At 46.2% G+C, this 15222-nt stretch overlaps 3 protein-coding genes across 6 annotated transcripts; all 3 read right to left on the bottom strand.

The window, feature by feature from the left end:
* Positions 1-1860: 1860 nt before the first annotated feature.
* Positions 1861-5464, bottom strand: get3 (guided entry of tail-anchored proteins factor 3, ATPase). The gene is made up of 7 exons (XM_084685993.1): positions 5315-5464; positions 4496-4643; positions 3965-4113; positions 3533-3683; positions 3255-3362; positions 2903-3100; positions 1861-2023 (listed from the first exon to the last, which is right to left on the bottom strand). Exons 1-7 carry the CDS (start codon positions 5452-5454, stop codon positions 1895-1897), a joined length of 1023 nt encoding a protein of 340 aa, XP_084542119.1. The 5' UTR covers positions 5455-5464; the 3' UTR covers positions 1861-1894.
* Positions 5465-6026: 562 nt separating this feature from the next.
* LOC146237849 (noggin-2-like) lies at positions 6027-7914 on the bottom strand. The gene has a single exon (XM_084685779.1). It carries the CDS (start codon positions 7182-7184, stop codon positions 6255-6257), a length of 930 nt encoding a protein of 309 aa, XP_084541905.1. The 5' UTR covers positions 7185-7914; the 3' UTR covers positions 6027-6254.
* An 82-nt stretch (positions 7915-7996) lies between these two features.
* Positions 7997-15214, bottom strand: LOC146237848 (target of Myb1 membrane trafficking protein). Of its 4 annotated transcripts, none has more exons than XM_084685873.1 (16): positions 15033-15206; positions 13628-13712; positions 13361-13439; positions 13057-13206; positions 11957-12091; positions 11672-11839; positions 11186-11302; positions 10939-11034; positions 10714-10847; positions 10437-10479; positions 10201-10333; positions 9945-10017; positions 9688-9775; positions 9013-9072; positions 8878-8917; positions 8415-8704 (listed from the first exon to the last, which is right to left on the bottom strand). In XM_084685873.1, the coding sequence occupies exons 1-16, from the start codon at positions 15103-15105 to the stop codon at positions 8559-8561; spliced, it is 1620 nt and encodes a 539-aa protein (XP_084541999.1). In that variant the 5' UTR covers positions 15106-15206; the 3' UTR covers positions 8415-8558. The 4 variants fall into 4 exon arrangements, with proteins under 4 accessions (XP_084542001.1, XP_084541999.1, XP_084542000.1 ...); XM_084685874.1 differs by having other exon boundaries at positions 10954-11034; XM_084685875.1 differs by lacking the exon at positions 10939-11034 and having other exon boundaries at positions 7997-8704; positions 15033-15214.
* Positions 15215-15222: the final 8 nt, after the last annotated feature.

Genomic DNA, 15222 nt, shown 5'->3' with positions numbered 1-15222 from the left:
GAAGGGGCACTCGGCTACTTCAGTCATCAATTACATATTTGAACAGTTCATTATAGCGTTTCGACAGTTTTAAACATGAATCATAAATCAAAGAAACACATATGTCCCTGCGCTGATTCATCTCTATATTTTATTTCATAACACCGTTAAAAACAATAAGCAGAAATAAAAAATGCATTAGCATAAAATTAATCTGGACCTTCGCCATAAATTCCCCACCTGTATCAATTATAATCAAACAAGTATTGTATCTACAAAGTATGCAATTTTGTTTGTTTTTAAACGGCATTCCTTGTGCTTGGCAGTTCTGGAAGAAGATGTGCACAAAGAGGCAAGCAATTGAAAATGCAACAGGTAAATGAGTTTGGTTCTCTCCACAACTTAAAGAATCATCAACCTTCTTTTATTTATTTGGGACATGGGTTCAAGCAACATTCAGTGATCCTTTATTTGTATTTCCTTATAACAATGCACTACTAAGGCATTTGATAAAGCCATTGTCACTCTGGTGTGCCCGAACGGAGAGTTCTGGACAAAACAGGAGAGAAAAGAGAGGGATGGAGAGGAGAGAAAGTTTCAAGCTTTACACTAACACCGCAAGGGACATCTATCTCTTTCAAGAATGGGAACCAAACAGATGTACGATCGTGACAAAGTGCTGTCTGGGGGTGAATACTGACAATGCCTGTTCTTGCCCGTGATTCTTGTCAATAAATTAAGCAATTCTATGTCAACTCTCCCACAGATCTAAACAGTGGTGAGGAGATGGTTTGTACACCAGTGTTACATGGAGCAAACAGACAATGAAGGTATATACTGTAGATGGGGTCATTAGAGGCCCATTGAAGAAGGGTGTGGCCTGCTTGAGCTCTTCAAAATGCAGCCTTATACATCCTTGCTCTTATCCTCTCTGGGAAATCCCTGATCTGCAGCAACTGGATGGGTAGCAGCGGTGAAGAGATTTACATGCTTTAGCCTGTCCAACCATGTTAGATCAGATGTTCCCTCAAGGAAGGGAAGGAGACATCTTTAGAGTATTCAAGCAGTCTTGGTCGGATAAGGGGTTCAATACATCACACACACACACACACACACATTAGTAGCACCCCCTCTCTTCATTGCAACTATCTATTCACCCCAACACCCCCGACCACACACAAATCTTCACCTACAACAGCCAGAAATAATAAATCATTCCTCAACCACCTCCTGTTCCCCACTTCCTCTTTTAATAAAAAGAAAAGAGCAAAAAAAAATCAAAATGGACACAGCCTAAATAGGAACCACATGGCAAAACCAACAAACCAAGGAGTTGTCTGAGAGCAGGTTTATACTGGAGAAGTCCACAAAGCAGCACCGGACAAACGTTGCCATCGGGGAGGCTTGCAACATTACCCGAGGCTGGATAACCAGATGGGGCGGGGTGGAGGGGGGGGTAACAGTTTTCGGAGGGAGACGGAAGAAGTGGAAATGCTTTGTAGGAATAGTACGCGTTTCCCCCCCGGGTGGTTATGACGAGTGTTGGGGCAAGAAAAAAAGAAGCATTCACGTGTGGAGCCTCTTCGGTATCGCTCCCTCTCTCAGATGTGTAACACGAGCAGGTGGTGTGTGTGTTCTCTCCACCCGCTCCCTTAGAAGTGTTTGCATATGTGCACCATGTGAGTGTGTGTCGTCTATATGTCAAGTATTGGTGTGTGTGGCTTGCTGTAGCAGTAGGTTCCACTTGTGATCCGACAATGAGGAAGTGGAGGGTGGTCCCGCGGTACTGGCGGCGGGGGGGGGGTGGGGGGTGGGGGGGGGGGTTCAGTAGGAGGTGGTGAGTTCAGGCTGCAGAGGACTGTGGACTGTTGTTGTTTGTGTGGATGTCTGGGGGGGGGGGGGGGCGGGGGTTATCTCACTTGGTGGGGGGGTTGTAGGGCTCCAGGAGTTGCTGGGAGAAGGTGTTGACCTTGTCGGCGCCTCGTACTTCATGGGGCAGCAGTGGTAGCTTGACTATGTGGAAATCTTCATACAGGTCCTCCATCTGTGGCACATTCACATGTCACATGTTCATGTTGCTATGACACTCTACAGGTGGCTACACACACACACACACACACACACACACACACACACGCACACGGTTCCCTCCAGCCCCCCACAAACAAACCACTCTCTCCCTGGTGTGACTTAACACAAACAAAATTGCCGCATAAACAATCAAACACATACATTACTGTGCAAAAGGGTTAGGCCTGATAATGTTTTTTCATAAAGTAAAAAATAATTAATAATAATAAAATACAATAAAGAGGCACAAAATTGCACTTTTACTGATGCAGAAATACAGTAGACGAAAAATACAATATTCATGTCAAACATCTTGGGTGCCCAACGCCTGGGACACACTGGCAGCAAAGCGCCCGGAAGCGTCCGGAAGCGCCACGATCGGCTACGAATGGCGCGAGGCCCATTTCTCTGTGCGGGTCTTCAAGCCTTTCACCTCCTCTGAGCTTTCCTTTTTCACATGTAACGCTGACGTGGTACATAAACATGGCATAGGCTATATTTAGGAAACGTGTTATTCCAACAGCCGCCCCAACGGCATCCCAGCATTGATCCTTCTCTAGGTTGTCCTTGTGTGGCCGGTCCAATTGGATAACATGGGCGCCAAGGAGAAGAAAAAAGGCGGCGCTTCCAGGCGCTTTGCAGCCAGTGTGTCCCAGGCGTAAGACTTCTGCACAGTACTGCATCTTTCTCCATCTAAAACTACACACACACACACACACACACACACACACACACACACACACACACACACACACACACACACACACACACACACACACACACACACACACACACACACACACACACACACACACACACACACACTCTCTGCCCCCCCCCCGAGCTCCATTACCTGGTCCAGGTACTTGGACTGGATCTTGTGGCGGGCCTCGCACATCTTGCAGGGGCGCTCAGAGTCGGGGAACACCAGCTGGTTGACGATGATGTTGTGCGTGTCGATGCGACACTTGGCCAGCTCCTGGATCAGCCGCTCTGTCTCGTACAGGGACAGGAACTCTGCGATGCACACGCAGATGAAGGTCGTCTGCTCCTGGGAGGGGGTGAGGAGGGGGGGGTGGGGGGAGTCAGACACCAGCCCAGACAAACGGACGGACACCAGACGCCATCCTACGCAGCGTAGGAGGTCAATCTCAGGGGGGGGGGGGGGAAACCACAGAGAGGACCTGAGAAGAGGAGGGACTTACAGGGTCCTTGAACTGTTCACTGACGGAGCGGATGACAGGTAGTGTCTCCTCCAGCTTGGAGGCCAGCTGGTCGGCATTCATGTCCCCCAGACCCAGCATGTTACACATCTGAAGAGGGGACACACACAATCATTTAGGTGGTAGAGACACAAAAGGAAGATCGTTTTTTTAAATATGAGAGGCGTCAAAGAGAAAAAGTCAAGCGTGTGCGAGAGAAAGATAGTCAACTTGCAGTTCCACATTGCTACGATGCCCAGACAGGTTTACCCAGACAGTACCTGAGATATGAAGGGACTGATCTGGTTCTTGATCTGCATGAGTCGACCCAGGCCACGCTCCACGATAGTGGGGAAGTTGAGCAGGCGCAGTGTGTGGCCAGTAGGGGCAGTGTCAAACACGACCACTGAGAAGTTCATGCCTTTCACTAGCCTGTCGGCACAGAAAGAGAGACGGCACGTTGAACGCAAACAACTCGGAAAAAAGGTGTCGGACGTTCGCAGATTGTCTAGACTACATCTCAAATAAAAAGGCCAACTCAAATATTCACGCTGGCGCTGTTACTTTTCAGGTTCAAAGGTCCCTCCAGCTCAAAGACCCACACGGGTCTGTCAAGCTCAGCTTAGCTCCTTGAGGCTCAGACAGCTGTGGCAGTGTTTATAATGTGCGCGGTCCCCTAAGTGTTCCCCAGCCGCCGCCGCCCCGTATCTGACCTCATGACCTCGGCGTAGCTCATGGCCTCGTCGATGCCCGGGAAGGCACTCATGGCCTCCTGCATCATCTTCTTGCCCATGCTCAGCATGTTGTCCTCCTCGAAGAACTCGTCTGGGAGCTCCGCCACACCCAGGCTGGGGTCTATCTCCTGCGCTCGCACACACACACACACACACGCGCGCACACGCACACATTTTGACAGTGTGACTTTGAATAACAAGTTTCGTTTATGAGATCTCCGGCAGCCTCGACATTTACCAAAACAATGACTAAGGAGCATCTCATCTCTTCATGCGAGACGAACACCAACGTGACAAACCGTGCACTAGAAAGGCACATGTGATGCTTTGGCCACATATTTCGTTGATGGAATCACACAAGCTTCTTTGTTTGGCAACAGAAATGGATTATGGTTTTTTCATTCACGTCGGATGCCTCCAAACCTTATTGAGACAACTTATTCGTTCGGATTTTCAAACGGCACAGATGTATTATTTTACATAATAGTTGTGTGACCCAGTTTGACTTACCATGGCAAATAGGTTGTCGTAACCCTTGACTTTGGTGGGCACCTTGGAGAACTTTTGGTCGAAGGCATCTGAGATGTTGTGCGCGGGGTCAGTGGAGATGATGAGCACACTCTCGCGAACAGCGGCCAGCTGGACAGCAAGACTGCAGCTGTGTCGTGCCAGGGAGGGTCACATTAGTGTGTTAGAAGCCCTTTGCGTAATAGCCAAACTCAGAGATTTGTATAATGCAGTTTCAAAAAGTAACGTGTACTGTATCTCAGATCGAAAAGGATGACCATCCAACTTTACTTGTAGGGGCAATTCCAACATGAAGTTAAGTCATAGTCTAACTAATTAAGTCATAACTGACCATAATGCGATCTGCTTGTTTGAATGAGCCAGATATCTAAAGTTGTGAGATACAGTACATTTCATGGAATTACTTGTCAAGTTGATAGGGAACTGGAAAATACTAAACAATACGAATAATTCCGTTGATACTAGTGTCAAGTAAGTAGCTCTAGCTAAACCAATGTCAATGAATGAGCGTTTTGACAGCAAGCTAACTACTGTGTAGCACTAGACTATCTGGTTAGTCAAGATAGCTAAACTAACCACTAACAAGCTATTAGAACGTTTCCACTGACATATTAAATTAAAGCCACAATGTAATCTACAAAGAATAGTCTGTTAACTGTCGAAACAATTTAGAGATTCGGTTGTTGCTTTTGTTGTTTACAGCTACAACGTACACCTTGGTGCTAGTGACGTTAGCACCAGCTAGCAAGCGGCGAGTACTGATGTCACCATGTGACGAAGCATATTTCTCCCTTCACATACCTGCACGTCGTTTTTCCAACGCCACCTTTTCCTCCAACAAATATCCATTTTAAAGATTTCTGCTCGATTATGTTTTTTAACGTCGGTTCTAATGGCTCCACGTCGGGCGCATCTTCAAATTCTTCCTCCAATGCAGCCATCTTGTGTACAGGTCAGCAAATGGAATGTACCAAATTCGATTAGATGCCGTGTGAAAAGGGTTAACAGACTGTACCATATTTGCTTAATATTTTGTCTCCAAGTTTATGAAAATAAACGTAGTCTAACTTCAGCGCACTTATCACACGTATTACGTATACTGTATCACAATTTAAACAACGATAAACATAAGACACGTAGATAAAAAAAAACGCCGAAAGTAAAACAGCATATTAGATGAACTTTGTGTTAAGGTGCTTGTGCTGCAGATGCAGTTGTTGTTATGAACTGGACTTATAGGATTATGCTATTTATTAGCCATTGTTATAAATGTTGTTATTCAATATTTTTACTCATATTTGAACAGAGCGGAATAGTTAAATGTGCTGATGAGCGCATTTCTGGTAGGCCTACCTATAGACTACACTAGGTGGCGCACGTAATCAAGCAACAAAATGTGCCTACCAGCCTTCGGGGAGCTTTTGTAAAATGTTGTCAATTAAACACTTCAAACTTAGAAAAAAAATACTTTACCACCACTCATTGTTGAAATAACAAACGTTTTTTTATTCGATAGCTTTGCCTTAAAACTAACACTTGGAATAGCCTACAATTAGCAAGATTGTAATCAACAAATTAATTACAACCTATTACTAAGTCAACATTCTGAAATATATTTAAAGGTTCACCTTTATTCCACAGCAAGTCACATAGAGACTAAAGACTAGGCTAGGCCTACATGAAATCGTTTTCAATAAACCAGAATTGGAAAATGGCTTGGACACACGTCAAAGCCTATTGATCAAAGAAATTCTTTGCATGAACATTTACACGCGGTAACAACTGGGTAAGGCACCTGCCTCCACATACACGTTTTGCCTGATGGCCCTGATCCCACCACAATGACCCTGTCGGTCCCCGCAATCCCCCTCGACACAATGCCGTCTTCATCCTCGTGTTTCGTGCAATGAAAGGCAAGGATTTTAAGATGAGTAACTTGTGCACGTCGGCATGCCATGCCGCTGGGGAAAGAGCAACTTTGTGATACACCTGGCATTTCACAGTCAGTGTGGCGAAGCCAGCGTGGCCAAAATACTGGACCCATATCAACCCACTTGTAGCGCAGGCCACAGGTGGCGTAATTGACTAACCAGTTTCGGACTGAACTGACAACATTTAAGGGTAGTGAGCTCAAGTCCAAATCCTCGGTTTCCTTTTCAAGTTTGCGTTGATACCGCGCTGCGCCCTCTGTCAGTTCTGGAGACGAGCTTAAGTTGAACACCTTGTTTACAGTGTAGTTCGGTAAGGATGCATTTGGACCATGTTCATGAGATCCAGTTTGCCCAGACTTTTCCGCATCATTTCCCCCTTCCAATGCCCAGACCCCCTCTTCAGAGGGACGCTCAATTGACATCCAGAACGGATCAAAAGACGAACCCAAAACGCGTAGGAGCCGGCGTGGGCGAAGGTGTTTTGGTTTGGGTGTGTAATGGTAGTCCTCCGCGTTTAACGAAAGCAAGTAAGGTCGGACTGGCTCAGAAGAAGTAACTGGTTTGGAACGTAAAAATGTCAAATACCAGTCAGTGTCCCTCTGGTCATTCAGGGGTTCAGTGTATGAGGGTTCCTGGTTTTGAAAAGACATAGAGGTGCTAGAACCATTAAAACGGATAATCAGAGACACCCAAAGCAACAAAGTGCGGCTATACCTCCACCAGTTCACCGATCTTGTCATTTCGTAGGTTCAAGGTTGTCCTCAGAAGCGGAGTTAAATCAACTCACCCTGGCGCAGAGTTGGCAACACTAGACACTCAAGTGCACTCAAGAATTCTTACTTCATAGGTTTAGCCAACTTAAGAATACAAAGTGTAACATTTCTCCAACCCACTCTTGTAATAGGATTCCTGGATACTGTGTAATAAATAGCTTCCCAGGTCCCCAGAATCAACCTCCTCATGTTTTTGTACCCAGTGTATCACAGCAGACATCCTTGAGCTCCGGTACAATAACACAGAGAAATAGACACCTTATCACCTGAAAAACAGGCAAATTATCAGCTAAGGCCAGAACTAGGCACTCAATTCTCTCACATCTTTCAGTCAAGGATGTGATGTTTACCCCATTAGCCAACCAATGGGCTTAAGCCCAAAGCCTTAGCTATTGTATGGAATTCATTCTGACCAATGGGGTCCTTCAACTCATGGGTAGCACACCTGTAATTTGAGAAACAGCTACTGATAGGCCACGTTTGTCATTTAAGACAAAGCCACTGGTTGGTTACAAAAAGATTGTCAATTGAGACACAGACAGCCCAATATTGAAGTCTCATACAATAATCATACTAGTAGTGGACACATTTGCTGTGGCGAAAAAGCAGATCCGAAGTGAGATCCAAATTCCCCAATCAGAAATGTCATTGTGACCCCCAGACACCAGTAAATCCAGCTTGGGAACCCAGATAAAAGGAAGAGACATGTGAGTGAATTCCCATTCACACTAATGATAGGCTGCTCTGTAAGCACAACAAACTAGCAAACCCAGACCAAATATGTTTGTCAGGACCAAAGACCCATTTATTTGTCACTGGAATCACTTTTTCATGGTCAAAGCTGTCCTATGATGACATCAAGTCGCTTTCAACACTGTTTAATGTTAGAATTTCAATGTGTCATTTTCTTCTCTCACATTTTAATATTAAATGTCATGTGCACAAAAACCTATACAGATGCTATACTACAATCACAGATTATTCCTGTCTAAGGTTTAATGCTGCCTCAGGCATTGCTTGGATAGTCTCAGGATTTCCACACGGTATGTCTACAGCGTTTAGCAAATACATATATTGCAGAATTGAAAGGCCCACCTGTAGCGATGTGTGCGTGTGAAGGAGAAGTACAAGTACATACATGTTTGGATGGCAGGCATTCTTTTGTCACTTCTGACAAAAGAATGTGTCACTGGTTGTTTGTGTGTTTCACTGGTTATGCTTAAAGTAGACTTACAAGAGTACGTGTGTGTGTGTGTGTGTGTGTCTGTGTATCCTCCTGTGTGCTGACCAGTTCATGTAGACCCGCCGTGATCAGTCCAGTCTTGCAGTGCTCCTTTACTCTCAGAGTGAGAAAAGCTGGTCATGTGACGACCTGTCTTGTTGCTGGGCAGATTGGGGTGGGGGTCTGGATGAGGTAGCGGGGGGCTGGCTGCGTGCAGGGGCTTGGTCCCCCACCTTCGCCCTCTCCTCCAAGAACTTGTCAAATTCTGCAAAGGGGTAGGGGGGGGGGGGGGGAATAGAGGGAAAAAGTTGTCAAAGGGGTCATGTTTATGTAGCAATTAACACGACTGATATTAAGACTACCACCACAAGCAATCCTTGCTTTAAAAACAAAATCATGAGGATGAGACTGTGGATGATGAAAGATATGAGGCCATACCGTCACTAGTCACGCCGTCGGAGACCGCCAAATCAGGTGGCTGTAGATACAAGACAAATATTTGGTAGAGACTGGCTGTCTTAAAAACCTTTTGAAATGTTAAACAAAAACTCATTAATAAATATATAAACCTACTGTGTCTGACGACAACCACCTGTCAATTTCATCCAACGTGGTGTTCTTGGACGACGTGACCTGAAAAAAAGAGGAAGAGAAACAAAGGCGTGTCAGGAAGAACAAGAGAGAGTGTTGATGTGTGGCTAACAGAGGCGGGGAGATTTTCTGTGTCCTGTTTTTAGCATTCAAAATAGTTCCGAACATGCTAAGAAAGCACAAGAAAAGGAACAAAAGAATAGAGGAAAGACAGAGAGAGAGAGAGAGAGAGAGAGAGAGAGAGAGAGAGAGAGAGAGAGAGAGAGAGAGAGAGAGACAGGGAAAATAAGTCACTTGTGACAGTCACGGTTCTTAATCTGACATAAGGCGACTCTCTCTCTGGTGTCTGCTTCCCCAGGATGGATGTTGTCATTCTGAACCATTTCTACATTCACTCTAATTGAGCTGTTCCTCAACTGCAGAGCTTGACATTAAAGCTGACATTTCGTTATCTCCTGGCACAGCAAGGCTCCCAATGACAGGGTGACTTTCCAACCCCGTCATCAGTCAAAGCCACGACATGCTACTACTGTTGATTGATTGGCAAACCTATAGTTAGGTAGAGTGCAAAGACATGGAGGGGAACCTTTACAGAGACGTAGAGACAAACAGAGACTGACAGAGATAGCGTGGGAGTACATGGTCGCTGGCACTGACCCGTGGATTGACTGCTCCTGTGACCTGCAACCTGGTGTCCAAGGCCCCTGCGAGGCCCTCCACTGCTCCGGGGTCCTCATACCGCACACTGGACACACACACACACACACACACACACACACACACAGGAGTGAATATTCCCACACACATACACATCACATGGAGTTAGTACATTAGTCCATCCCAACTATACATGTGTATAGTAAACACAGGTCATGCACAGGGCCAGTTGCTGGAGAGCCAGGGACCGCCCTCACCTCTTCCGCTGCTCTGCCAGGGAGCTGCCCCTGGTTTGGGCAAACATATCAAACTCCTCCTCATCTGCTGGACCTGCCCCACCCCCCAGAGAAAACAGGAACCACAGTGAGAGAAGGAAACAGCAGCATTTATACCTTGTATAAAAAAAAAAATCCTTTAGGATCTATTCTATAAAAAAGTTATTGGACTTTGCCAAGAGGGGAGAAGCAGGGACGAGGATTAGACTAAAATAAATCTCTGCTGGATGTTACTTACAGAGTTGAGGCGCAGGACTCTGATTGGCTGGGGAGCCAGCTGCTGGTCGACTGGGAGCTATGGAGGTTACTGGTTGGCTGAGGGGCTTTGGGGTGGGGCTTAGGTTAATGAGATTGGAGGAGCTGTTTGGGGTCTGTTTGGGACAAGGAAACATTTGGTCGAAGTCTTAGAATCGGTTATGTAAACTCTCGAGTTAACTAAAGTGTAAAAGGAAATACTTCAAAGGATAGCTTTACCTGCTGTGGAGTTGTTCTCTGTGACTTATTAAGTCTGTCAAACCTGAAGAAAAACACAGCCATCATTGCAAAACGATTCACTGTTTTACAAACCAGTCAAGTTTAGACCAACTGAAGTTTTACACACTTCAGTTGGTCTAAATAGCAGGCAATAAAACAAACTTCCCCCAGAGAGGTGAACTTAACATGCCTTCGCTCACACCCCACTAGGTATGGTAGGGGTGCCTAGCTTTAGATTGGCCTGTCATGTCAAAAATGGCCGCTTCCTGCGCAGTACCTGTCGTAACGGATGAAGGCATTGTTGAGGTCGTCGTTGACCACCAGCAGCTCCTCGATGAGGCCCTCGTCCACCAGTCTGGGGATGAGCTCCACCACCCTACCCTGCATGCTCTTGCACACCGAGTACAGCTGCTGCTCTCGGAGGGAGGGAGGGGTAAAAAGTAAGAGGAATGGAGAGAGAGAGGTGGGTGCACAGAGAGACTCAATCATCACTCAATAATACTTTTACGTTCTGCACCAAAATGTTGGGAGTCATGACAAGATGGAGAGAGAGAGATGATCTCTGCAGTGCTCCCAGAAGAGGCGGTCTCACAGGTTTCTAAGTTAAACAAGACGAAACGAGAGAGCGGAGATTCGTACAGGTAGAATACGGCGAAAGAGAGGCAAGTAACGAGGCAAGAAGGAAACACAGATATTTCGGATAGACTCCACTCGTGAAAACACACACACACACACACACACACACACACCTGAAGCAGCTCTGTGTCTTGTTGTGCACTTTGGCCTGGTGTGAGTTGGTTGAGCATCTCGGTCATTACGGTCAGGTTGCCCCTGACCAGCGCCAACTCTGCCCTTAGCTTCTGCTCCTGAGGGGTTCACAAACAACCACAAGGTTCATCATTGGATAGTGTCCCCAAAAAAGCCACAGTTGTATTCTTCTACCGTAATCAGGTCTGTTTGAAACTGCATTTCCTCTCAAAGCCACCAGATACACACAAGTCATTTCCCTTTGTGCTATTGTGGGGGCAAAAAAAACTCAGCGTGGTTTAACCACAGGTTTGGCTGTTTAGGTTTGCTTCTGTGTTTAAACATGCTTGAAGTGCAGAGGAGCTAATCAGCATTTTTGAACACTTCCAAGTGGAACACGGCCAGGAATTGTCATTCACTGGGCTATGGACAACGTCAAATGTAACTATCACAGGGTGATTGACAGGTCTGTCTATGAGGAACAGTACCTGTTCGGCAGGGATGAACACAGGCCCCTCGCTAGGCTGTGCAAGTGAAGCACTCTGGGTAGGGGCACTCCTGGGAGGGGCAGAGGTGGATGTCGACGCAGCAGGGTGTGTCTGAGCTCCAGCAGAAGGGGCAGCCACGGTTACGTCCGTGCCGTTCTCTGGAATGCTCTGGAAAGACAAGAAAACGTCATTTCGATGAAATATTAGGAGGGAGGGAGGAAGGAAAGAACGAAAGAAAGCGCGAGTGCGATCAACCCAATGTGCACGAATGCGTCTCGGGCTCACCCGGTTGGGTGTGTGTATGGGTGACAGGGCATCCAGGTCTGTCATGGGGAACTCCAGGCCCCGCCTCCTCAGGTCTTCGTACACGCCCACCACCCCTGCCAGGGAGGGAGAGTTACGGAACGCGTCCGCCCACGCCTGGGAGAGAAGGGAGGAAAGAGAGGGAGGAGGGAAGAAAGAGAGAGAGGAGAGGGGTAGAGGGACGTGTGTATGGATGGGAAAACAACAGAGCAAGATAGTCAGAGAGGAAGAGAGAAAGAGGGAAAGCGTGTGGATACGGAGGGCGATCGAGAGAAGTGAAACGGAATGCGACAGGGAGACAGGTAGAGGAATAGAGAGCAGATAAGGGAAAGTGGAAACCAAATGAGAGCGAGACCTTTTGAAACCCGTTGACATTATGAAAGAAATCAACACAAAAGGCTTTGTCCCATTCAGAAAAGCGGCCTGTTAACCATGTTGTCATTTTGCCCAATTTTTCCATTATATCTAATGGGCCATTTGGACAGAGTGGGCTGGAGGTGACATCAAGTCATTGACTGCAACAAGTCATCTGATCATTGCAAAATGAACGAGGAGGCTAATAGTTGGCTGCTGTCAAATAAACTATCGAACAGACATTGTATGGAAACTGAACTCATGACAAATGGTAAACCGTAAACAAAACTGGAGAAGCACTTCATTTGGGGTGACACTGATGGATGATCGCCATCGAAACCTCTTGATGGGTCAAAAGTGAGTGTCCTGTACTACCATGTACGGTATGGTATTGAGAATGCAGTATTTCTGTAGCACACGCTTATATTTATATAACAGAGTAGAATTAGTTAAACTCACTCTTTAGTATAAATACCGCCTAACCACAAATGGCTAGCTTTTCGGTGGCGTAGCTATTTAAAGGAGTGTTTATGAAAGGAGGTCAACGCGTGCACGAGTCAGAGGACCCGAGTTCGATCCCCCGAGTGAGCAAGTGAGAGACAAAGCAATACTGACGGGCAACAACACTGACACTTGTTCCACTTACATAAGGCTTAACCCCAAGGAGCACTCAGTACCTGTGGGTGTACCTAGCACCTCTCGTAAAGCAGAATGTCGGAATCACACACCTGTATAAGGCTCAGTACTCGGTCGTGTAGAGCTGTGGGTGGGTTGTACTTGGGAAGGATGGAACGGACTAGAACTCCCTCCACAAACTCCTGAGACGCCACCAGAACGTGGAACCGGTGGCCGCAGTTCTTCACGCACGCTTCCAGAACCTTTTTTAAACCAAGGTAAAAAAGGGGAGGGGTGTGGGGAAACAAGTGCACTCCAAATCAGTGCTCAGTCCAAATTAAAGACACACTCTGTAGCTTCAATGAGTGGACAGAAGTGAGAGATGGACCAAACCAAATGAAAGAGAGGTCCACTCACGGTCAGCGCCAACATGATCTCTCTGAAGTTCTTGTTGCCCACGATCTTCCTCTTTATGGCTTTGACGGCATCCTTGGGTCTGGGGTCAAAGGCAATAACACAACGAAAGGTGGAAGAAATTGGACGTCAGTCTGAGTGAAATCAATGCCCCTTTTCTATTCTCCTAACAGTCATCGGCGTCGTCTGGCTGTTTGACGTGGAGAGTGACGCGGCAGTAATTGGAAAATGGCAGTTGCAAACGATCCATAGCAATGAAGACCTCCATACCCCTCGTCCGTCTCGTTGATGATGTCACAGATCTCCATATTGAGGCCCCAGTCTTCTGACTGCAGTGCTCCGCCGGTGGCTCGCTCTGTCAACAACCCATGACACACACTTAGGACTGGGAGAGCAGACAACCAATGAGGAGACTCAGGAGGCCATTAATTAACCGTTCACAACACCAGGCTCCTGGCCATTCGGCAATGATCATTTCATGAAGATCCCAAATGTGGCAACGTGCACAGGCCTACATATGAATGCACTGATATGAATACGTTGTAAATGTAACAAGGAATTCCGGAAATGTCATGAAAATAATATATTCTCTCTTCTTCTCTCTCAACTGAAAATGTTTTGGAACTTGTAGAAGGACTGTCTTGGTATTTGAATTATGCATTTAGTTCACACACAATCACTGTTGCTTGATTGGATTATGACCAACTAAAGCTGAGGTGCCGTGTGATTACTGCCAGCGTCTGCGCTCCCCCTGCACTCAATAGGCCCCTGATTTACCCTTCTCTAACTCTCCTTCTCTCCCTCCTACTCCCTCCCTGCACACACCCTCCCACTCACTCCCAACCCCCTTACTCTCTCCTTCCCTTTGCCTCACTCCCCCCCCCCCCCCCCCCACTCCTTTTTCATGTGACTGTCAGCTGCTTCGGTTAACGTTCTTGGGGAGCTAGCTGATGCATTCATGTAGCGGATGAGGGAGTTGGAAAGGATGCCCAGGAAGGAAGACTCTAAAACATCCTGGAATAACGTTCTTATCTGTATGACGTAGCCTAAATAAATAATCGTTCAGTTAACCTATCGCTAATGTGGATTGTCAGCTTCACAAATCTAAACATCCATCACGTCATCCTTCAATCCTCCATCCATCAAGGCCCTTTAAGTAACGGTGTTGAACTGACTACTGGAACCTAGCTTGAACACATTTACATAGGCCTACATTCTAATACAGCCTTTCATGTCCAGTTTCAGTTGGCCACAGGAATTAGCTCAAAAAAGGGTATGTACAGTATAGGGAAAGTAGACTACAAGTAACAGTCCCGCTACAATGTAGAATGAGGAAGTTAGAAATGAAACTTTGCCACTCCTTGTGATTCGTTAAATTTGATGTCATGCAAGATCAGATGACGAATCGAATGGGACATTGCAATTCTAAGACCCACCACTATTTTATTATTGGTTTAGAATACATGTTAAAGTCCAATATTAACCATAATTGATTAATCCCATTACAATTCTACGTTTGGATTTAAAACTTTGACTCTGACGCCTAGTGAACTTGACTTTAATATAGTTTAATATGATTTAGTTTTAATTTAGATTAGCAGTAGTAACTGTAGTGACTAAATTGCACAAGTTTCGTAGTTCTGAGACGAAATAACAAACCTAACCTATTGCCTACCTATTCTTTGTCCGACAGGCGTAGTGAACGGGCTTCCTATGAGAAACTCCATTTTTTCCACAATTGCCGACATCCAACAAATGTATTTCCCCACGATAATTATCTTCAAACGCTATTTCCCCGTTTGGTTAGTCTCTCTTCAGTGCTGTGCGCGCAGTTTCTGAACTGTGGCCGCGCGGTCACGTGAAAC

This window comes from Hypomesus nipponensis, chromosome 21 (assembly GCF_054491055.1).
Source record: "Hypomesus nipponensis isolate SF chromosome 21, ASM5449105v1, whole genome shotgun sequence".
Lineage (NCBI taxonomy): Eukaryota > Metazoa > Chordata > Actinopteri > Osmeriformes > Osmeridae > Hypomesus > Hypomesus nipponensis.
The sequence above is the reverse complement of the archived record's forward strand: the minus strand, read 5'-3'. Positions and strand labels throughout refer to the sequence as shown.